At 45.0% G+C, this 24,873-nt stretch overlaps 1 protein-coding gene across 7 annotated transcripts in view; it reads left to right on the top strand.

The window, feature by feature from the left end:
- Positions 1-24,873, top strand: part of LOC106611248 (mitogen-activated protein kinase kinase kinase 4) — an 84,258-nt gene that overhangs the window by 30,708 nt on the left and 28,677 nt on the right. For 3 of the 7 annotated variants that reach the window (XM_045687016.1, XM_045687010.1, XM_045687019.2), the window contains exons 2-14: positions 4,788-4,987; positions 5,289-5,896; positions 5,988-6,632; positions 6,899-7,408; positions 10,140-10,403; positions 10,624-10,776; positions 13,620-13,777; positions 13,930-14,046; positions 16,662-16,761; positions 17,019-17,102; positions 17,333-17,617; positions 17,979-18,128; positions 18,505-18,666. In XM_045687016.1, the coding sequence (XP_045542972.1) occupies positions 4,788-4,987; positions 5,289-5,896; positions 5,988-6,632; positions 6,899-7,408; positions 10,140-10,403; positions 10,624-10,776; positions 13,620-13,777; positions 13,930-14,046; positions 16,662-16,761; positions 17,019-17,102; positions 17,333-17,617; positions 17,979-18,128; positions 18,505-18,666 (3,436 nt within the window). The remainder of the gene's footprint in view (positions 1-4,787; positions 4,988-5,288; positions 5,897-5,987; positions 6,633-6,898; positions 7,409-10,139; positions 10,404-10,623; positions 10,777-13,619; positions 13,778-13,929; positions 14,047-16,661; positions 16,762-17,018; positions 17,103-17,332; positions 17,618-17,978; positions 18,129-18,504; positions 18,667-24,873) is intronic. The other 4 variants (XM_045687015.1, XM_045687024.2, XM_045687012.1 and 1 more) reach the window with 2 other exon arrangements.

Here is a 24,873-nt window from a genome sequence, read left to right as displayed (position 1 = left end):
AGGACCTATATATATATATATATATATATATATATATGAGGTCGACCGATTAATCAGAATGGCCGATTAACTACTTCTCTGATAGAGTTCAGTGTGTCAAATCGGAGGGCCTGTTGTCCGAACCTCTATCAGTCTCTATGGGGGTGCCAATGGGTTCAATTCTCAGGCCGACTCTCTTCTCTGTATACATCAATGATATTGCTCTTGCTGCTGGTGATTCTCTGATCCACCTCTACGCCGACAGCACCATTCTGTATACTTCTGGCCCCTCTTTGGACACTGTGTTAACTAACCTCCAGATGAGCTTCAATGCCATACAACTCTCCTTCCGTGGCCTCCAACTGCTCTTAAATGCAAGTAAAACTAAATGCATGCTCTTCAACCGATCGCTGCCCCCACCTGCTTGCCCGTCCAGCATCACTACTCTGGACGGCTCTGACTTAGAATATGTGGACAACTACAAATACCTAGGTGTCTGGTTAGACTGTAAACTCTCCTTCCAGACTCACATTAAGCATCTCCAATCCAATATGAAATCTAGAATCGGCTTCCTATATCGCAACAAAGCATCCTTCACTCATGCTGCCAAACTTACCCTCGTAAATCGCACTATCCTACCGATCCTCGACTTCGGTGATGTCATCTTTAAAATAGCCTCAAACACTCTACTCAACAAATTGGATGCAGTCTATCACAGTGCCATCAGTTTTGTCACCAAAGCCTCATACACTACCCACCATTGCGACCTGTACGCTCTCGTTGGTTGGCCCTTGCTTCATACTCGTCGCCAAACCCACTGGCTACAGGTTATCTACAAGTCTCTGCTAGGTAAAGCCCCGCCTTAGCAGCACCCACCCATAGCACATGCTCCAGCAGGTATATCTCCCTGGTCACCCCCAAAGCCAATTCCTCCTTTGGTCATCTTTCCTTCCAGTTCTCTGCTGCCAATGACTGGACGAACTGCAAAAATCTCTGAAGCTGGAGACTCATATCTCCCTCACTAGCTTTAACCTCTCTAGGATATATGGGACGGTAGCATCTCATCTCGCCAACAGCCAGTGAAATAGCAGAGCGCCAAATTCAAAACAACAAAAATCTCATAATTCAAATTTCTCAGACATACAAGTATTATACACCATTTTAAAGATAATCTTCTCATTAATCCAACCACATTGTCCGATTTCAAAAAGGCTTTACGGCGAAAGCATAGCATACGATTATATTAGGACAGCACCGAGACAAGAAAAACCACACAGCCATTTTCCAAGCAAGGAGAGGCGTAACAAAAACCAGAAATACAGCTAAAATTAATCACTAACCTTTGATCTTCATCAGATGACACTCCCAGCACTCAATGTTACAAAATACATGTATGTTTGGTTCGATAAAGTTCATATTTATATCCATAAACCCCATTTTACATTGGCGCGTGATGTTCAGAAAATGTATTCCCACCAAAACCTCCGGTGAATGAGCACATCAATTTACAAAAATACTCATCATAAACGTTTATAAAATTTACAACAGTTATTGAAAGAATAATAGATACACTTCTCCTTGATGCAACCGCTGTGTCAGATTTTAAAATTGCTTTACGGCGAAAGCACATTGTAATATTCTGAGTACAGAGCTCAGCCATCAAAGCTAGCTAGACAGTTACCCGCCAAGTTCTGGAGTCAACTAAACTCAGAATTAGTATTATAAATCTTCCCTTACCTTTGCTGATCTTCGTCGGAATGCACTCCCAGGACTCCTGTTCTTTTTGTTCGAAATACTCCATATTTATGTCCAAATACCTCCGTTTTGTTCGCGCGTTCAGATCACTAATCCAAAGGCGCGAGCGTAAACCAGAGACAAAAAGTAAAATAGTTCCATTACCATTCGTAGAAACATGTCAAACAATGTTTACAATCAATCCTTAACCTTAATTGCCTACCATCTGTAAGCTGTTTGTGTCTTAATGACCATTCCACAGGTGCATGATCATTAATTGTTTATGGTTCATTGAACATGCATGGGAAACAGTGTTTAAAACCCTTTACAGTGAAGATCTGTGAAGTTAATTCGTAAAAATCCAAATATCTTTGAAAGACAGGGTCCTGAAAAAGGGACGTTTCTTTTTTTGCTGAGTTTAGTTCCTAGCTGTGCCTTACAAAATGACAATGTGCGCATTGGTTCTAGTTGTTTTTAACAGAATAGCCTGAAATGTTTTTTCAGCTCCGATTTACTCAAGGCATACAACACAGCTTATAGGCCTAGTGTTTTTGTTTGTATTCAAAACATTTTCAGGTCACTGCTTTTATTAATTTTTTAACACACCAGAGGGCAAGTGAGCTGGGGTGGCTTTGCGTGACCTTTAGGTTAACCTTTTGAACTTTGACTTAGTGCCGTATGGATGGACTTCACTAGTTACAACAGACATAAACACCGCCTATTTCTACAATTTATATTCTTAAAATCTGGTTTTAAACCTAACCTTAACCACACTGCTAACCTTATAAGACCAAAAAGCAAATTTTTGTTTAAATGAAGTTTTATGATATAGCCAATTTTTACTTTGTGGCTGTGGTAACCAGTGACAGGCCTAAGTGGTTATGTCCTTTCTTCTGAAATGTGCACTTGTTCACTTCACTCTCCTTCACGGATTTAACAGCATAGGATTCTAAGTATCAGCTGGAGGGAGTTATTTTTGTCCATGATTGTTATATTTCCCAATTGTTAAATCCATTCAAGAAAGTGTGGAAGCAGAAGGGTTGGGAGACAACCCTACAGAGGGGTACTACTTGCTCTCTTCAGGCTGAGAACCAGCAGTGAGGTTTACCTAGTAGTGAAATGTGAATCCCCGTAACTTATTCAGGGCTCCAGACTAATATTTGCTCAGGGTCAGACAATTATAATACATTTGAGTCATCTTATAATGTAATTCACTATGCTTTATTAAGAGGTGTAATAGATTACTAAGATGTAACACATTTATTGAATACCATCTAACATGTCCAAGCAGGAATGCATGATTCAAAATATTTTGATATGAATCCTAATCCAGTGATTGTCATGAATTTTGGACAATTAGCCAATTGTTTTTGTTATATTACTGTCAAAATATGCACTAATAAGGCTTGTAAATACGGAGCGAGCGAAATTGCGCATCGGCCATTGCAAGTGCACTTGGTCTCCATTGTACATCATTTAAACATATATTTTTTTTTTAGGACATTACATTTAATCAAGGCCCAGAGGGGTGTGGTATATGGCTAAGAGTTGTTCTACGGTGAAACGTGGAATGCCTGGGCCATATTCCATAAACCCTGAAGTGCCTTATTGCAATTATAAATTGGTTACCGAAATAATTAGAACAGTGAACAAGTAGTTTTGCATCATACCCGTGGCATATTGTCTTTATATACCAGGTCTTTCAGCATTCAGGGCTTGAACCACCTGGTTTATAATTAGAGTTAGCGATCTAGCTAATGTGTTTTGAGTTTCCACTTCCTCAGGTGGTGAATTAGCATCAATTGAATAAGGCCTATCTTGACTGTAAAAAAGTATGCTTTGAGCTCAGTAATGATTGTTGAGAAATAAACATTATATAAAGCTGAGACCCTCTTAATGTGGATGACTAGTTGCACCCCCCCCCCCCCCCCCCCACACACACACACACACACACACACACACACACACACACACACTTGCATTTTGGGATGTTCTACAATCACAAGGGGCACACGAGGGTGGAGAGAGTGTGTGAGTCTTAATCATTACATTGGCAGAGCAGACACTTTTATTACACGGATCATGAGGATAATACTGTTTAACAAATTCAGGATTTTATCCGCTTAAAAAAAAATGGGATGTTTGAGGTGACCAGGTAGAATGTGTAGCTCGCACCAGTGTGACCATTTTAAAATGTTTTACTCGCACAGCCAAACCAAATGGTTGCATTTTTCGGTGTCTGTCTGGCCGTCTGCGGTACATAGCCTACACATCATTGCTACTGTTGGGGGAGCTGAAGGAAGCAGCCAGTCAGTAAGGCTCCAGACAGACAGTAAGGCTCCAGACAGACATCTGATATGCTATAGCAAATATGGTGCCGTTCCCGATGTAGTGCTATAATAAGGAATATGGGGAAATATCAGACACCGTCATGTTTACCTTAGAGATGTGAACTATGAACACCCACCACAGTCCATTGTCCTGTCTGTCTGGCCCTCTGTGGTCATACAGAGGGCCAGGAGGCAGTGGAGGCTGCATCCCGGCAGGCTCCAGACTAGACGGACGTCCTAGTCAAACCACTCATTATCAGTCAGATGTACCTAGAGCAGGTAGTCAGTCTGGCTGCAGTTAAAGGAATAGTTTGACATTTTGTCAATTAAGCCATTTGTCTACTACCCAGAGTCAGATGATCTCATGGATACCATTTGTATGTCTCTGTGTGCAGTTTGAAGGTAGTTTCGCGAGCCATTGCTAGCTAGCATTAGCACAATGACTGGAAGTCTATGGGATCAGCTAGCATGCTACTAATTGCCAAAATCTCGCACTATCCCTTTAAGTGGAGAGCAAACCCACTGCATGAGAATAGATTGGCTGGCTGCCTGCCATGGATAGGCCTACACATGGATTGGATAAATAGGAAATCTTGACAACTCTAGTAATGTACATATCATCAACTTTCAGATTTCTTTCTCTCTGACCACACCCCTCATCTCCTCCATAGGACGTTTTCCGTTGAAGACACTAGGTTTGTTTTCATAGAATCCCTACTAAACAACTCTACTCTTGTCCCGCAGGCAGGCCAATCCCTCAAAATATGGTTTGGTGCATCAGAACTGCGAGGTGGAAGAGTTGTGGGACAAGCGCAGCAAGGAAGAGGAAGCTCTGCACAGCACGTCTCCCCCCTGCACCCCCCGGCAGATGAAACGCATGTCGGGGAAACACCAGAAGAACCGCCAAGGTCAGGGAAGGTCGGCTAGACGCTCTCCTAACAAGGGTAAGTTAGGGGGTTAAGATGTGGTCAGACGTAGAGAGGACAGGGGGGTAGTGTGGTAAACATGTCACGCAAACGCCAGAGGAACAGCCAGGGCAAGTCAACTGGACGCGCTCATAACAAGGGTAAGAGAAATAAACATTAGATAAACCCACTCTACCTGTTAGGGTAACTGCAACCAACATAGTGGCCTGAATTTGGAATGAGCCAGTAGCAGTGAGTAAAGGAACCATAATGTGGATTTTCTTGACAAGTAAAGGTTCTAGAATTAGTATTGATTTTCCACTCTCTCTCTGGATTTCAGCAGACAAGCAGACGTCCCCCTCCAGCCCATCCCAGCTCCAGAGAGAGAGGCAGCCCAACCCCAACAGGATCAGAGAAGGGGCCGAGCGAGACCAAGACAAAGACCCCCACCTCCAGCCCCCGGAGGCCGGGCAACATAACTACAAGTTGGGCAAGAAACAGACCGACCCTTCTGAGGGGATCCAAATAAACAAACAAGTAAAGAAACAAAGCGAGGATCAACAACACAGCTACAAACAGGGTCAAAAACAACGCGCCACCCTGCGTTCCAGCGAGAGAGACCACAAGAAGACCTTCCACGGTTCCTTCATGCTGGACCCGCTCACCAAGACCTCCAGCCCCTTCGGTGGAGGCTCAGCCCTCAACATGGACCCCAGGAAACCCTACCTGTCGTTGGGCTGCGGCAGCGGCAAGCTCCTGGTCACTATGCCACACTCCATGGCCCACCGCACGCACCGCCAGACGTCCCGTACAGACTGCCCTGCTGATAGACTCAAGTTCTTTGAGACGCTGAGGTTGTTATTGAAGCTGACATCCATGTCGTCCAAGAAGAAGGAGAAGGAGCAGCGCGGCCTGGAGAACACCGCCTTCATGGCCCAGAACAATGATGTATTTATTCACTGACTTATTTACATATTTGTTTATTCACTTATTTATGCATACTGGTGTATTTTTATCTCGCTCTCTCTCCAACACCCAGGTGGTGTGGCTGGAGCTCCAGGCGTGGCACGCGAGACGCTCCGTCAACGACCAGGACCTGTTCCTGTTCACAGCTCGTCAGGCCATCCCAGACATCATCCACGAGGTCCTCCACTTCAAGGTTAACTACCACAGCCTGAGCCCCAGCACCGTAGGCCTTGGGCAACCTAGCCTGCGGACGGGGGTAGGAGTGGGAGTACCAGGGGCATCTCTAGACCAGGGGGCCCAGAGGACTCTAGTGTTCACAGAGTCCGGCTGTGGAGGTCCAGGCCAGGTGTCCAAGCAGAGGTCTCCAACCCAGGGCTCAGAGACTGTTTCTGGGGAGGAAAGAAACTCTAACCAGCCTGCTGCTGGTGGAGCTCCAGAGACTAACCATGCTGTTTCAGTTGACCCGTGGGGCTTCAGCGCCAACCCCTCCTCGGCGGTAGACGCAGCGGCCCCCCTGGGTTCCGGGGTGGGGTACAGGGAACACCTCCAGCGCCAGCGGCTGGCTTTCGAGCAGGTCAAACGGGTGATGGAGCTCCTGGAGTCAGTAGAGGCTTTGTACCCGTCCCTGCAGACCCTCCAGAAGGACTATGAGAAGTACGCGGCCAGGGACTTCCAGGGCAGGGTGCAGGCACTCTGTCTCTGGCTCAACATCACACAGGTATGGTGGGGGATGGAGGAGGGTTTTACTCTATGCACATTCAAAGTAATACCAGAGCTGGGCAATGGGAACGGGATTGTCCTCTCAATGGCAAAGCAATCCCTTTTTTCTCTCTTCTGTGGTCCTAGGTGGCTCAGTTGGTAAAGCAGGGTGCTTGCAACACCAGGCTCATGGGTTTGACCATTATGTCAAAATGTAACCAATGGGTGTGAAAAATGTTTGTATAAAAGCGTCTGGTAAGTGGCATATATTTGTTATTATATTAGGATCTGAACCAGAAGCTGCGTGTCATGGCCACTGTCCTTGGCCTCCGGGACCTCTCCCGTATCGGCTGGCCCGTCTTCGAGATCCCCTCGCCACGCTGTTCCCGCGGCAATGACGACGAGGATGAAGACGAGAACGACTCCACGGCAACCTTCATCGCCGGCGACAGCGATGGAGAGGACCGGGACCTAGTGGTGGAGGATGGGGGAACGGACGAGCCCCAAGGGATCAAGACGATGGGAGAGCTCTTCCCCTGTTTGACTCCTAAATTCCCCCACTTACTATCCGAAGACAAATTCCTCCCAGCGGCCGGGACTGGGACTATAGAGGTGGTGTCAGGGGGAACGGGGACAGGGGGGATATACTGTCCCACAGCCATCTACAGACCCTTTGTAGATAAGGCCTTGAAACAGATGGGGCTGAGGAAACTGATCCTGAGGCTACACAAGCTGATGGACCCCTCCCTCCAGAGGTCCCGGGCAGCCCTGCTCAGCCACATGCCTGCACAGGAGGTAAGAGAGCGAGAGCTGCCATATTGTTTTAATGTGGTTTTATACAGGAAAAGATTACATACGAGTAGGCTTTGATGGTATCCAGATTGTCATACCTTCATACTGACCTTGTGCCAAACCGGGATATTCGGTAATACTGGCACTGAACACGAGGCGCTTTTTTTCAAACCCAACTGATGTTCTGTTATCTGAAGGTACGCAGTGCTAACAAGTACATGTAAAATCACATAGAGAATGCTAACAAGCCCATTGCGAACATTTTCTACTGTCTCTGAACTAAAGTATTTGTAGGACAGACATCCCAGCTCATACAAGTAACTCAAAACGGCTACTCAGTTTGCTGCGCACACAAAACAAATATTAGACAGCAAGGCTCTTGATTCAGGAGGGGATTCTCTGCTCTTTGATTTTATTTTGGAAGAAGCTAAGCACTTCGCTAACTAGCTACTAAATTAGCAAACCAAATGCACAAACTAATGGACAACACTTAGGCTTCTACTTCCAGCTTATACAAACTATATACATTTTACAATAGTTTTATTTTGTTTGGTGTTAGTCCTGGCCTTCCGCTAACCTTCACCTCTCCCATATATTTCTGATGTACATCCAGTTTGATTTCTATTTGCCATATGCTTTTTTTAACTGTGCTATAACACAAAAGTTCTGAACCTATTTACATTTTCCACACAGTACATTTTAGACAGTTAACTTAATAGTTAAGATGTCTATCTGGCAAACATTTATACTGAACAAAAATATAAACGCAACATGCAACCATTTCAAAGATTTTACTGAGTAAGGAAATCAGTCAATTGAAATAAATTCATTAGGCCCTAATCTGGATTTCACATGACTGGGAAGGGGTGCAGGCATGGGTGGGGAGCCAGGCCCAGCCAATCAGAATGAGTTTTTCCCCACAAAAGGGCTTCATTACAGACAGATACTCTTCAGTTTCATCAGCTGTCCGGGTGGCTGGTCTCAGACAATCCCGCAGGTGAAGAAGCCGGATGTGTAGGTCCTGGGCTGGCGTGTTTACACGTGGTCTGCGGTTGTGAGGCCGGTTGAACATTCAATTCTCTGGCAGCGGCTCTGGTGGACATTCCTGCAGTCAGCATGCCAGTTGCACGCTCCCTCAAATTGAGACATCTGTGGCATTGTGTTGTGTGACAAACCTGCACATTTTAGAGTGGCCTTTTGTTACCCCAGCACAAGGTGCACCTGTGTAATGATCATGCTGTTTTAGTCAGCTTCTCGATATGCCGCACCTGTCAGGTGGATGGAATATCTTGGCTTAGGAGGAATGCTCAAAAACAGGGATATAAACAAATTTGTGCACATAATTTGAGAGAAATTAGGTTTTTGTGCATATGGAAAATGTCCAGGATCTTTCATTTCAGCTCCTGAAACATGGGACCAACACTTTACATGTTGCGTTTATATTTTTGTTCAGTATAGTTGTGAGTTCCATACTTGAACTACATCACCTGACGCGTGCTGTACAACAGTGAGTGACTCACAAGGCTCCGGTCTCTTGTCATTGTGTGCTTGTAAACAAACACCACGTGACTGGGGACTACCGGTAAGTTTCATAATTAAACATTTCACCGGTCACAATGTTTAACGCAATCATCTTTATCTCCTAACACGTTGAACAAGTTGACTTCAGGTATTTACTTAGAAAGTAGATGGGTTCGGTTACGCCTTGATCACACCGATAGTGTCATTGCGCAAAATGGTACGCAGCATGATCTGGATATTTGTGCAACAAAAGTCCAAAATTCACCTTCTGCTACCATTTGCCAAGCCGTCTACGCATACAGTTTGACACATACATTAGATAAATCCAACATATGCACCACACAGAACACACTGCAATTGCCTCTGCTATGCAATGCTGCAAGGAAAACGCAGTGTTCCATTGGAAACTAATGTACTTCTGGTGTACCAAAATGCAATGATACTGTCGGTGTGATGGAGGCGTTAGGGTTTAGGGTAGCGATGTCCCAAGGATCCTGGGGACATCGCTACATAAGCTCACAGAACGGGACCGCCAAGTGCTGAAATAGGTAGCCCGTACAAATCGTCTTTCCTCGGTTGCAGCGCTTACTAACGAGTTCCAAACTGCCTCTGGAAGCAACGTCAGCGCAAGAACTGTTCGTCGGGAGCTTCATGAAATGGGTTTCCATAGCCGAGCAGCCACACACAAGCCTATCACCATGCACAATGCATGTTATACTAGCTAAGTGCTCTCTCAGCTGTGACTGGTCCATGTGTTATACTAGCTAAGTGCTTTCTCAGCTGTGACTGGTCCATGTGTTATACTAGCTAAGCGCTCTCTCAGCTGTGACTGGTCCATGTGTAGAATCACAGTGTGCACAAAAAGCTATCCATAAACATTCAGGATGACTAAGTCACCTTCCCTGGGGCCCTAGGAGGGAAGGCTTGGTCTCTTCTCTCTGAGGTGGTCAATTATCTGTGAAAGCAACAACGCTGTGCTGGTTGAAAAACAAAGTTCACCACACACTCAACTTGTAAACAGCAAGAGATTCAGCTAGGAATGTACACTGCTCTTGTTAGGGATATTTTGAGATTTTTTTTCTTCTCAGTTGACCACTCAAGAGGTTTGGAAACTCCATTCCACTATCCTTACCTCATCCTCTCCTTCTCTGTAGTTTGTCGACATGCTAACCTGTCTGTATTGTGTGTTTTGTATGCGTGTGTCTACCCCTAGTTCACAGACTTCCCAGACCCCATGCTGTACAGTGACTACCTACCAGAACTGTCCCGCCACCTGTCCTCCTGTAGCGCCCCCTGTGGCCCGGAGCTGGGGGCAGACCAGGTCTCTTGGGAGGAGCTGTTGGACATGGACCTGCCCTCGTTCCGACCTGCCTTCTTGGTCCTTTGCCGGGTCCTGCTGAACGTGATACACGAGTGCCTTAAACTGAGACTGGAACAGAGACCTGCAGGGGAGCCTTCACTGCTCAGCATCAAACAGGTCAGCAGGCACACTGTTTTCTTTATTGACTGATTAACGCTATTGGGCTGACCAGAACCTCAGATATTGTCCTTTTTAAAGCACAGTTCTATCATCTATGGTGGATGTGTAACCAGGCCAGCCTAGTACAGCTCGGCCTGCTCTGTTTGGCTCAGTAAAATGAAATGGTTAGGCTATATGTTGATGCCCATGTTAACCGGTGTCTCCATCTGTCCTGTAGTTGGTGCGTGAATGTAAGGAGGTGTTGAAAGGTGGTCTCCTGATGAAGCAGTATTACCAGTACATGCTGAGGCGGGTGGTCACAGACCCCCAGGGACTCCAGACCAACGCCAACATAGACGAGTTTGAGGACGACCTCCACAAGATGCTAGTGGTAAAACAGACCTACTGAGTCACGATTAGGGTTTCCAGAAATCCTGGATGGAAGATTAGTGGTAGCGTCCCACCTGGCCAACATCCGGTGAAATTGCAGAGCGTAAATTTCAAATGACAGAAATATAAATATTTAACATTCATGAAAATACAAGTATTATCCATCAAAATAAAGCTGAACTTCTTGTTAATCCAGCCGCTGTGTCAGATTTGAAAAAGGCTTTACGGCAAAAGCACACCATGCGATTATCTGAGGACAGCGCCCCGCATACAAAAAAAAAATTCAACCAGGCAGGTGCGACACGAAAGTCAGAAATAGTGATATAATAAATGCCTTACCTTTGAAGATCTTCTTCTGTTGGCACTCCAAACGGTCTGTTACTCAAAAGGACCATTTGTAATGTAACGGGCAGTTTACTTTGGGCACGCTTTTCATCCGGATGTGAAAATATTGCCCCCTACCCAAGAGAGGTTAAGAGGTCTTGAGGACAGGAATGATGGTCATCTTAAACGTGTGGATTACAGACTGACAAGGAGAGTTTGTCCCAGGTCTGGTAGAGCGGCATCATTGGGCAGATCACGGTTGGGTCTTCCTTTGTAATGCGTAGTAGTCTGTAGCCCCTGCCACATGCGGTGGGCGTCGGAGCCTGTGTAGTATCATTCCACCTTATTCCTATATTGTCATTTTGCTCATTTGATGACTCTGCGGAGGTCATAGTGGGACTTCTTGTTCCTGTCCTCAGCCGTAGCATCAGGGTTGTCTACGATAGCTCTGTGTGCGGTAGCCCTGCTCTTTAGTTTAGAGCCAACCTCTGTGTTAATCCTGGGCTATTGATTGGGGGACAATGTTGCCGATGCATTTTCTAATGCAACCGGTGACTCGGGTGGTTAGCTCGTTGGCGGAGTCTCAAAACATATTCCAATCAGCGCTAGCAAAGCAGACCTGTAGCATAAGCTCTGATTCTGGTGACAATTCTTCAACCGAGCGAGTCACGGGTACTTCCTGTTTTGAGTTTCTGGTTGTAAACAGGAAGTAGGAGTACATGATCTGATTTGGCGGATAAGGAAGGACCTTACATGCTTGCTTGTTGGTAGAATAACAGTGGTCTAGGACTTTATCGCCCCTAGGGAATAGGGTGCCGTTTGGGACTCATCCAGATTAGAGGTGTACTATATGAGAGGCTGTCTCTCTGGATAGCTGGCCAGTACCCAGGACTGAGGCTCAAAGGTATAGCTCCTGGTAAATCTGCTTAAGAACACTGTGTGCTGATTTCTGGTGTGAGTGTGTTTTAACCAACCACTGCAAAGCTGAAGCAGCACATGGTAGGGGTGTGGCAGGAATTGGCTTTAGTCAATCACTGATTACTTCTCAGGAATTTAGGCGGCATAGTTTTCTTTCCTCGCTGTCGGTCTTTTTCTCTGAACAGACGGCCGGCCAGTAGTCTGATAAAAGCCTGATTTAACACTATGTTCCTGAATTCCAAGAAGGCTCAGAACAACAGCACTGTCAGGGAAAAAGTTTAGTCTAGTCTACTGCCTGCTGCCAGCACTCAACGCTTTCCTTTAGGAATATCACGGGCCTGCAGAGCATGGGGTGGGGCCTGCAGAGCATGGGGTGGGGCCTGCAGAGCATGGGGTGGGGCCTGCAGAGCATGGGGTGGGGCCTGCAGAGCATGGGGTGGGGCCTGCAGAGCATGGGGTGGGGCCTGCAGAGCATGGGGTGGGGCCAATACAATAAGAATGAATGTATTCTCCAGTATCTCTGCCATCTGCTGACGAATACAGAGCAACACCACCAGATGCCTTAGGGAGGATGGTATACATTATAGGGGGAATTTGTGTTAGGATAATGGTGGCGATATCACAAGCTAGGTTTATGTCCCAATTTGCGACAGATTTTCATGAGAATATTATAAAATCTGCATAAAAAAATATGTGCGTCTTCATCAGACTGACGTTGTTGCGGATAAAAGGCTGTACGTGATGACGTAGTGCACATATAAGCCACTTTTTTGTGTTTAAGTTTTCATGTACTGAATAGAAAACCATGAGTTGGTTTCCATTGCATTTTCCACTCTAGCAATTTTAGTTTTGTTACAAACTGTTGCGATAGATGGCAGACTTGCCCATTCTGGTTTTCGCACATGCATGTTCTCTAGACAGTTGGCTGATATAGTGGACACTGGACAGATTAGGGTATATGATGAGATTGATAAAAGTAAAATAGTTGTTACTTGGCAGCTAAGCACCGATCTTCATGTCACTAGCATACAAATGAAGACCCTGAATTTTATTGGAATGGAGCATCAGTCTCACTGTGCACTTTCATCATCCTGTAGCCTAAACTGCATGCTTTTCCAAGTAGCAATGGGAGGACCACACAACATAGCATCGCGGGACTACAAATTTACCTCCACATGGTTATTCTATCAACAATTGCGCAATAAATTGTTTCCACTGCAATTCGTCGCATAATACAATTTTACCAACACAAAAAGATCCCACCATGTCAAACTAAGAAATTGTCTGTCGACATTTTATAAAATTGTAACGACACTTTCTGTTTCCATCAGAGCTGTCGTGATTTTGTTTTTTTTATTCAGCATGACTTGACTGGCATAAAAACGGTAGACAATCATACGGTGGAGAAACCATGCAAAGCAATTGTGAAAACATACATTTAGGAACTAGATTTGATTATCAAATGTCTCAAACTTGAGACGAAACTAACTGATGCATGCACCTTTTATTTAAATTAATAACATTGGAAATACACCTTCCTGCAGGTAGGCAAAAATATCCACTTACCTGATAATCACCACACATTCATCCCTCTGTCTGCAGGTGTACTTTGACTACATGCACAGCTGGATCCAGATGCTGCAGCAGCTTCCCCAAGCCTCCCACAGCCTGAAGAACCTTCTAGAGGAGGAGTGGGACTTTACCAAGGTCATCACCCCTTACATCAGAGGAGGGGAGGCTCAGTCTGGGAAACTCTTCTGGTTGGTGTTTGACTGATTTTGTTTCCTTGTTCTATTGTATCTCATGTTGAGTGTCTATGCTCCTTGGAAGCATCCAACTTGCTTCCTCTTTTTAACATTGTGTTTAGTTAGCTCCGCTTGGCTGAAGATCCCCTGCCTCTTCTCTCTCGCAGTGATATTGCTGGGATGCTGCTCAAGTCCACTGGGGACTTCCTGGACGCGGGCCTGCAGAGGAGTGGTGATGAATTCTGGGAAAGTGCCGATGACAGTACAGTCTCAGATGAGATCAGGTATGTCTTGTTTTAGATGGTAGGAACTGCCAAGGACCTCATGATATGATATTATCACCATACTTAGGTTTTATGTTTTAGATGGTAGGAACTGCCAGGGTCCTCATGATATGATATTATCACCATACTTAGGTTTTATGTTTTAGATGGTAGGAACTGCCAAGGACCTCATGATATGATATTATCACCATACTTAGGTTTTATGTTTTAGATGGTAGGAACTGCCAGGGTCCTCATGATATGATATTATCACCATACTTAGGTTTTATGTTTTAGATGGTAGGAACTGCCAGGGTCCTCATGATATGATATTATCACCATACTTAGGTTTTATGTTTTAGATGGTAGGAACTGCCAGGGTCCTCATGATATGATATTATCACCATACTTAGGTGCCAAAACAGTGTGTATTGCAATTCTCACAATTTTAATTACATTTTATCTTCCAAATGTATTGCTCATTGTATAGGTCTGCTGCAGAGAGATGAGAGTGCATGAGAAAATGGATTTTGATCAGTCATGGAAATAAGTGTTGAAACCTTGTTGGCTCACTATTTCAAAAGAAGATGAACAAGCTATATGATGAAAAATATCTGCATTTGTGGTACAGCCGACTAGCACCAGCTCACGCAACTTTGCAAAAAGTATATACACAGAGTATACAAAACGTTAACATCTGCTCTTTCCATGACATAGACTGACCAGGTGAAAGCTATGATCCCTTATTGATGTCACTTGTTAAATCCACTTCCATCAGTGTAGATGAAGGGGAGGAGATGGGTTAAAGAAGGAGTTTTAAGCCTTGAGACAACTGAGACATGGATTGTGTATGTGTGCCATTCAGAGGGGGAATGGGCAAGACAAAAGATTTAAGTGCCTTTTAACAGGGTATGGTAGTAGGTGCCAGGCGCACCGGTTTGTGTCAAGAACTGCAATGCTACTGGGTTTTTCTCGCTCAACAGTTTCCCGTGTGTATTAAGAATGGTTCACCACCCAAAGGAAATTCAGGCAACTTGACACAACTGTGGGAAGCATTGGAGTCAACATGGGCCAGCATTCCTGTGGAAACCTTTCGACACCTTGTAGAGTCCATGCCCCAACGAATTGAGGCTGTTCTGAGGGCAAAGGGGTTGGGGTGCAAATCAATATTATAATGTAATTTATATTTTTTTATTTAACATTTTTTTAACTAGGCAAATCAGTTAAGAACAAATTCTTATTTACAATGACGGCCTACCCCGGCCAAACCTGGACGACGCTGGGCCAATTGTACGCCGCCCTATAGGACTCCCAATCCAGGGCCGGTTGTGATACAGCCTGGAATCAAACCAGGGTCTGTAGTGCCGCCTCTAGCACTGAGATGCAGTTCCTTAGTTCCTTAGACCGCTGCACTACTCGGGAGCCCCATTAGGAAGGTGTTCCTAATGTTTGGTATAGTCGGTGTATATATAGATTTATACAACAGGTGGGTCAAATCCTGAATGCTGATAGTTTAAAATCGCATTCCAGCCGGTGTCTTTTCCACAAGTTACCACAGATTTAGTCGGTGACGTTAAAATGCCTATTTACTCTGTTCCATCTGACTGCGCAATCCACTGTCTCATTAGCCCAGCCAGGCAATTTATGAACTTGATCTCCACTATAAAAAGCATCTAGATATTATCTCACATTTTCTTTTAGACTAACATTTAGTTCTCAACAACAGAAAAGACTAGAAAACAGCTTAAACAAATGCAGTTACATTTGTTATTCTGGCTGCACTGTTTGATGTTACTAAGTTAGCAAGCAAAGGATAAGAACGTTGCCAGCCAGTATGGCAATGGAACATTTAGAATGAACAACTGGGTCGCTCGCGTCCATAAATACAGAACAAAAAGTCTGAACGACTGTGTTGTTCAACCGAACCTATAGAACGACCAGCCGGCTTGGGTAGCAACTCTAGATTTGTGTCGGGGCTATATCTTGTGGAAGGATGAGTATGAATAAAGTCATCAAAATACAATTTTTAATGAAAATATGTCAATCATTATTTAAATATGTTGGTAACCCGTTGTATAAAAGCGATAATGCCCTGGAAGCCGGTGTTTGGAGAATATATTGGCACGGTTTTCCTCGACTTTGTCTCGAGCCTAGCACCCGTGCCATTAAATCCTCCAAACACCGGCTTCTCGGGCATTATCACTTAAATATGTACTGAACAAAAATATAAATGCAACCATTTCAAAGATTTTACTGGGTTATAGTTCATATGAGGAAATCAGTCAGTTTAAATAAATTGAATCAGGTTCTAATATATGGATTTCACATGACAGGGCAGGGGTGCAGCCATGGGTGGGCCTTGGAGTGTATAGGCCCACCCACTTGGCAGCCAGGCCCAGCCAATAAGAATGTGTGTATATATTATTCATGTTTGTACATGTTTTAAAAAAAAATGTATTACATTTTTTACAAATTGATACTTGGAGTCAAAGCATCGCTATAATATTGTGATATGTAATAATGGATTACCCCCTGTCACTATTAGATATGACCAACTGAATTCCTCACTGTTGGGTTAATAAAGTGAACTTGATTATCTAAGAGGCTAATGTTGAGCTGGTTTGTTGTTCTACTAGGCGGTCGGTAATCGAGACGAGCCGGTCACTCAAGGAACTGTTCCATGAGGCTAGAGAGAGGGCGTCCAAAGCTCTGGGCTTTGCCAAAATGCTCCGTAAGGTGAGAGACAGCAGTTTTTGTTTTCCCCCATTTTCTTCCTGCTTATTTTTACTTGGCAAATGCACAGATGTATTGTGTATGCAAGTAAATGTATGCTGCGTTTTTTGGTTATGGCTCACTTGTAAAAAATAAATAAAAAAAAAAGAACAAAAAAAGGAAAAGGTTAGCGATCTCAATGTGATTTCCCAGGTTAAATCTAGGAAGTATGAACATAAAATAATTGTATTTTGAGTGCTCTGACTCCCTCTCCACTACAGGACCTGGAGATTGCTGCAGACTTCAGCATTACCAGTGGGGTACCATGCCTCCTGGAGGCCCTCATGGAGAGAAACTATGTCAAGGTGCCTCAAATGACCCCTTTTGTTCCTTTTCAATCTCCGTGCTATTCATTCTGTGTTCTACAGAGGGTCTGGGTCAATCCAGTTCAGGAAGTTTCCATTCCGGAGCTAAACTAAAATTCAAATATTCATCATTGCTTTTTCATTGAAATTGCCATTTTGATGTACTTCCTGAATGTCCCTTCCCTTTTTGAAGGATGAAAATGCTAACCTGTCTGTCTGATTGTCTGCAGGTCCAGATCCCAGGGCTGGAGGAGCTGGAGGTGTTTGTCCCCTGTTCCCTGATGGACCAGCGGGCCCTCATTCTCCAACTTCTTAATGCTGCAGCTGGTAAGGACTGCAGTAAAGAGCCTGACGAGATGATGGCAGAGGATGAGGCCTACCTGCTGATGAGCAAGCACGGAGCAGGGGACTCTCCTGGCGAGGCAGGCCAGGCTGCGGTGCAGTGGCAATGGGACGGGGAGCTGGTCAAACTGGTGCCTCAGATGGAGACTGTGGACACGCTACGGGCCATGAAGGTCGGTTTGTGGGAATTCTGGGAACAGGGTTTATTAATCAATTTGCAGTGTAGCCATGACAAGGTGTGTGTGATCCCATCTCCCATTCTGAAGTAGATTATTAAGCCTGCTTTGCAATGGGACCCTATGTATAACATAATATGTTGCTGCTTTGCACTAACTAACATGTGTAAGAGAAGAGAGACTGATGACTTGACTCAAACTCAGCTGTTAGACTTGACTGTACTATGACTCGTCCTCAAGGAATTGAGACTTGACTCTGTAAGACTTGAGATTGACACTGACTTGTCTGAAGTGATGCAGCCGGGCCACCTGGTGGCCCAAAGGAATTGTTTGATTGTTTTCTTATTATATTGATCAGGTGGAGAACCTGCTCCTGATAGTGATGCAGTCAGCCCACCTGGTGGCCCAGCGTAAGGCCTTCCAGCAGAGCATGGATGATCTGCTCACCCTCCACAGGGAACAAACTTCCAGCCAGCCCCTCATCGCCCACTCCCTGGAGCAACTCAAGGTACAATCCACTGTATTTATTTACCTTGATCATGTACTGCTTTTCATTTCCCTGTTGTAAATAAATATTCACATTAAGCCCAAGTTTATTGAGCTGCTATTGGGTAAGTTCACAAATTACTTTGCACAAATGTCATGTTTATACTGCAGTGAGCTGTGAAAAAAAAGTCATGCACATCACTGTTGTCTTATTCTACATCACATTGTTTTCAAAATCTGTTAGCTTTCTCTCTCCTCGACTAGATTCCTGTGTGTCTGTGGTTGAAGCAGCCCTCATGAAGTGATGTATTTTTCCTTTTAGTTTGTGTTTTTGACTCCCTCTCTAACTCATTATTTCTCTTTTTCTCTCCATCCCTCTTCTCTTTCTTCTCCCACAGAACGAAGCCTTACAGCTGTGTATAAAGATCAACACAGCCATCGACCGGGTGGAGTACATGTTCACGTCAGAGTTTGAGGTGGAGGTGGAGGAGTCGGAGTCGGCCACACTACAGCAGTACTACAGAGAAGCCATGATACAGGGATACAACTTTGCCTTCGAGGTTAGATAATACTACAAAATATTATAATGGTTGGGTTGATGAGGGTGGGTGTATGATGAGCAGTATTGTAGCAGTCCAGTCTCCAGACACATAGTGTCTCGGTCTTGTCTCGGTGTCAGATACATTTGTATTCTGTCTCGGGACAGTGAGGACTCATCATTTAGTTTTTTACTGCACTGGTCTCCGGAAAAAATTATCAGCTTCCATTCAGTCAGCGCATAACCGCTTCGCCAGGCCACATATTCTTAAAACATGAATACAGTATCTCAACAGCCTTTATAGCTATTATAGACCATGTTTGTGCAGTGGCAAACCTATAGTGTGTAACATGTTGGTGATTCTGAAAAGGACAGCAACACAGTAATACTAGTGTACTTTTTGTAAAAACACAAACACGGTATACGCAGGCCAGTGGTGTAGTGGAGGGTGTACGCAGGCCAGTGGTGTAGGGGAGGGTGTACGCAGGCCAGTGGTGTGGTGTAGGGGAGGGTGTACGCAGGCCAGTAGTGTGGTGTAGGGGAGGGTGTACGCAGGCCAGTGGTGTGGTGTAGGGGAGGGTGTACGCAGGCCAGTGGTGTGGTGTAGGGGAGGGTGTACGCAGGCCAGTGGTGTGGTGTAGGGGAGGGTATACGCAGGCCAGTGGTGTGGTGTAGGGGAGGGTATACGCAGGCCAGTGGTGTGGTGTAGGGGAGGGTATACGCAGGCCAGTGGTGTGGTGTAGGGGAGGGTATACGCAGGCCAGTGGTGTGGTGTAGGGGAGGGTATACGCAGGCCAGTGGTGTGGTGTAGGGGAGGGTATACGCAGGCCAGTGGTGTGGTGTAGGGGAGGGTGTACGCAGGCCAGTGGTGTGGTGTAGGGGAGGGTGTACGCAGGCCAGTGGTGTGGTGTAGGGGAGGGTGTACGCAGGCCAGTGGTGTGGTGTAGGGGAGGGTGTACGCAGGCCAGTGGTGTGGTGTAGGGGAGGGTGTACGCAGGCCAGTGGTGTGGTGTAGGGGAGGGTGTACGCAGGCCAGTGGTGTGGTGTAGGGGAGGGTGTACGCAGGCCAGTGGTGTGGTGTAGGGGAGGGTGTACGCAGGCCAGTGGTGTGGTGTAGGGGAGGGTGTACGCAGGCCAGTGGTGTGGTGTAGGGGAGGGTGTACGCAGGCCAGTGGTGTGGTGTAAGGGAGGGTGTACGCAGGCCAGTGGTGTGGTGGAGGGGAGGGTGTACGCAGGCCAGTGGTGTGGTGGAGGGGAGGGTATACGCAGGCCAGTGGTGTGGTGGAGGGTATACGCAGTAGAGGTCGACCAATTAATCGGAATGGCCAATTAATTAGGGCCGATTTCAAGTTTTCATAACAATCGGAATTTCTTTTCCCCAATTGTTTTAATTTTTCACATTTTTTATTATTATTATATATATATTTTTAGATTTAACAAGCACATTTGTGAAAAAAGCACTGTCGTTGCACCAATGTACCTAACCATAAACATCAATGCCTTTCTTTAAAATCAATACACATGTATATATTTTTAAACCTGCATATTTAGTTAATAACCTGTTAGGGCTAGGGGGCAGTATTTGCACGGCTGGATAAAAAAATGTACCCGATTTAATCTGGTTACTAATCCTACCCAGTAACTAGAATATGCACATACTTATTATATATGGATAGAAAACACTCTAAAGTTTCTAAAACTGTTTGAATGGTGTCTGTGAGTATAACAGAACTCATTTGGCAGGCAAAACCCTGAGACATTTTCTGACAGGAAGTGGATACCTGATGTGTTGTATTACCTTTAAACCTATGCCATTGAAAAACACAGGGGCTGAGGAATATTTTGGCACTTCCTATTGCTTCCACTAGATGTCACCAGCCTTTACAAAGTGTTTTGAGTCTTCTGGAGGGAGATCTGACCAAACAAGAGCCATGGAACGATGATGGCCCATTAGACACCTGCCGCGCGAGTTCATGTTGGGTACCCTCGTTCCAATACGTTATAAAAGAGAATGCATTCGTCCACCTTGAATATTATTCATGTTCTGGTTAAAAAAGGCCCTAATGATTTATGCTATACAACGTTTGACATGTTTGAACGAACGGAAATATATTTTTTCCCCTCGTTCATGAAGTGAAGTCCGGCGGGCTTAGATCATGTGCTAACAAGACGGAGATTATTGGACATAAATGATGAGCTTTTTTGAACAAAACTACATTCGTTATGGACCTGTGATACCTGGAAGTGACATCTGATGAAGAGAATCAAAGGTAATGGATTATTTACATAGTATTTTCGATTTTAGATCTCCCCAACATGACGGCTTGTCTGTATCGCAACGCGTATTTTTCTGGGCGCAGTGCTCAGATTATTGCAAAGTGTGATTTCCCAGTAAGGTTATTTTTAAATCTGGCAAGTTGATTGCGTTCAAGAGATGTAAATCTATAATTCTTTAAATGACAATATAATATTTTACCAATGTTTTCTAATTTTAATTATTTAATTTGTGTTGCTGACTTGACTGCCGGTTATTGGAGGGAAACGATTTCCTCAACATCAATGCCATAGTAAAACGCTGTTTTTGGATATAAATATGAACTTGATAGAACTAAAAATGCATGCATTGTCTAACATAATGTCCTAGGAGTGTCATCTGATGGAGATTGTAAAAGGTTAGTGCATCATTTTAGCTGGTTTTATGGTTTTGGTGACCCTGTCTTTGAATTGACAAAACATTACACACAAGTCTCGTAAATGTACTGTCCTAACATACTCTAAATTTATGCTTTCGCCGTAAAACCTTTTTGAAATCGTAAAACGTGGTTAGATTAAGGAGATGTTTATCTTTCAAATGGTGTAAAATAGTTGTATTTTTGAAAAATTTGAATTTTGACATTTATTTGGATTCAAATTTGCCGCTCTTGAAATGCACCTGCTGTTGATGGAGTGCACCACGGGTGGGACGCTTGCGTCCCACCTAGCCCATAGAGGTTAATATTGCCTGCTAACATGAAATTGTGTCACTTATCTTGCGTTCATTGCACACAGTCAGGGTATATGCAACAGTTTGGGCTGCCTGGCTCGTTGCGAACTAATTTGCCAGAATTTTACGTAATTATGACATAACATTGAAGGTTGTGCAATGTAACAGGAATATTTAGACTTAGGGATGCCACCCGTTAGATAAAATACGGAACGGTTCCGTATTTCACTGAAAAAAATAAATAAATACGTTTTGTTTTCGAGATGATAGTTTCCGGATTCGACCATATTAATGAGCTTAGGCTCGTATTTCTGTGTGTTATTATGTTATAATTAAGTCTATGATTTAATATTTGATAGAGCAGTGGTAGGCAGCAGCAGGCTCGTAAGCATTCATTCAAACCGCACTTTCGTGCGTTTTGCCAGCAGCTCTTTGCTGTGCTTCAAGCTGTTTATGACTTCAAGCCGGGTGGGTATAATTTGTGTAACGTTCCAACAGGAATCTATTCCAAAAACTTCATAAATAACAAGGTTGCCAAAAAACAACGCATACAAAGTTGTATAGCGGCAGAATAACATACCGGGTAGGGAGTGGTCTATTTCATTGCGTTTTTCACTAATGTTTATTCCGAAAAATGTCTGTCCTCACTCTGGTTGCCTATGGACAAACATTAAGAATAAGCTACGTGGTGAGTTGATGCCTATTTGGAAGCTAGTTAGCTAGGTTTGTATGCGTTGCTACTTTGTATGCGTTGTTGGTTGGCAACCTTTTACTTTACGTTTTTTGGAACAGATTCCTGTTGGAACGTTCCACAAATTATACCCACCCCTTCAAGCCTATCAACTCCCAAGATTAGGCTGGTGTAACCGATGTGAAATGGCTAGCTAGTTAGCGGGTGCGCGCTAATAGCGTTTCAAACGTCACTCGCTCTGAGACTTGGAGTAGTTGTTCCCCTTGCTCTGCATGCGTAACACTGCTTCGAGGGTGGCTGTTGTCGATGTGTTCCTGGTTCGAGCCCAGGTAGGAGCGAGGAGAGGGACGGAAGCTATACTGTTACACTGGCAATACTAAAGTGCCTATAAGAACATCCAATAGTCAAAGGTATATGAAATACAAATTGTATAGAGAGAAATAGTCCTATAATAACTACAACCTAAAACTTCTTACCTGGGAATATTGAAGACTCATGTTAAAAGGAACCACCAGCTTTCATATGTTCCCATGTTCTGAGCAAGCCACTTAAACGTTAGCTTTCTTACATGGCACATATTGCACGTTTACTTTCTTCTCCAACACTTTGTTTTGCATTATTTAAACCAAATTGAACATGTTTCATTATTTATTTGAGGCTAAATTGATTTTATTGATGTATTATATTAAGTTAAAATAAGTGTTCATTCAGTATTGTTGTAATTGTCATTATTACAAATAAATAAATAAATAAAAAATCGGCATCAGCTTTTTTTGGTCCTCCAATAATCGGTATCGGTGTTGAAAAATCATAATCGGTCGACCTCTAATACGCAGGCCAGTGGTGTAGTGGAGGGTATACGCAGGCCAGTAGTGTAGGGGAGGGTATACGCAGGCCAGTAGTGTAGGGGAGGGTATACGCAGGCCAGTAGTGTAGGGGAGGGTATACGCAGGCCAGTAGTGTAGGGGAGGGTATACGCAGGCCAGTAGTGTAGGGGAGGGTATACGCAGGCCAGTAGTGTAGGGGAGGGTATACGCAGGCCAGTAGTGTAGGGGAGGGTATACGCAGGCCAGTGGTGTAGGGGAGGGTATACGCAGGCCAGTGGTGTAGGGGAGGGTATACGCAGGCCAGTGGTGTAGGGGAGGGTATACGCAGGCCAGTGGTGTAGGGGAGGGTATACGCAGGCCAGTGGTGTAGGGGAGGGTATACGCAGGCCAGTGGTGTAGGGGAGGGTATACGCAGGCCAGTGGTGTAGGGGAGGGTATACGCAGGCCAGTGGTGTAGGGGAGGGTATACGCAGGCCAGTGGTGTAGGGGAGGGTATACGCAGGCCAGTGGTGTAGGGGAGGGTATACGCAGGCCAGTGGTGTAGGGGAGGGTATACGCAGGCCAGTGGTGTAGGGGAGGGTATACGCAGGCCAGTGGTGTAGGGGAGGGTATACGCAGGCCAGTGGTGTAGGGGAGGGTATACGCAGGCCAGTGGTGTAGGGGAGGGTATACGCAGGCCAGTGGTGTAGGGGAGGGTATACGCAGGCCAGTGGTGTAGGGGAGGGTATACGCAGGCCAGTGGTGTAGGGGAGGGTATACGCAGGCCAGTGGTGTAGGGGAGGGTATACGCAGGCCAGTGGTGTAGGGGAGGGTATACGCAGGCCAGTGGTGTAGGGGAGGGTATACGCAGGCCAGTGGTGTAGGGGAGGGTATACGCAGGCCAGTGGTGTAGGGGAGGGTATACGCAGGCCAGTGGTGTAGGGGAGGGTATACGCAGGCCAGTGGTGTAGGGGAGGGTATACGCAGGCCAGTGGTGTGGTGTGGTGTAGGGTGTACGCAGGCCAGTGGCGTAGTGGAGGGTATACGCAGGCCAGGTATAAGCCATATACCTTATTTCAGTGGGCATTGCCTATACCCACTTCTTAATCCCTACTGATGTGTATCAAAGTAGTGTAGTTGAGGTATATGATATAGTACAATAGAGAAATGGTGCACAAAGTAGCCTACACAATTGCAAAGCACATGAAATGTATTAATATGCACACAGCCTAGTTTCAGCGGAATATCATCTGCAGACAGCAAGAGTATGCAGCTGTCAACTGGATTTGGCATGGAGCAGCTCACAGAACACTGACATCGGTAGCTGGTAGGGTAGGAAAGACATTTAAATGTATGATATCGAACAGCAAATGCAACAATGGGTATGCAAACCAGGTATTAAAAAAGTTTCGTCCGAAGTGTTGGTTAGTAGGCTATTTGATGCGCAATTGTCATCATGCACTGTTTGCATCAGGGGCGTAGACATGGGTGGACTGAGGCCCACCCACTGGGGAGACAGCCCCTGACAGGCCCACCTAATCAGATTGATGTGGTTTAAGCATTGTTCATTTTTTTCTTCTATGAAAACAAAGTGTGAAATCGGAAAAATCTATAGGAAAGCTCATAAAAAAAAACAGGAAACCATAGGATTTTTCATACAGGGTGCCTTTCCTTCGCTGGACGGGCCATTTGAGAACCTTTTGGCAAAATTAGAGTATACCCACTTCTCCAGGCACCACTGCATAGGGC

This window comes from Salmo salar, chromosome 01 (assembly GCF_965601325.2).
Source record: "Salmo salar chromosome 01, fSalSal1, whole genome shotgun sequence".
Taxonomy (NCBI): Eukaryota; Metazoa; Chordata; class Actinopteri; order Salmoniformes; family Salmonidae; genus Salmo; species Salmo salar.
This window is presented reverse-complemented; position numbering and strand designations above follow the sequence as displayed.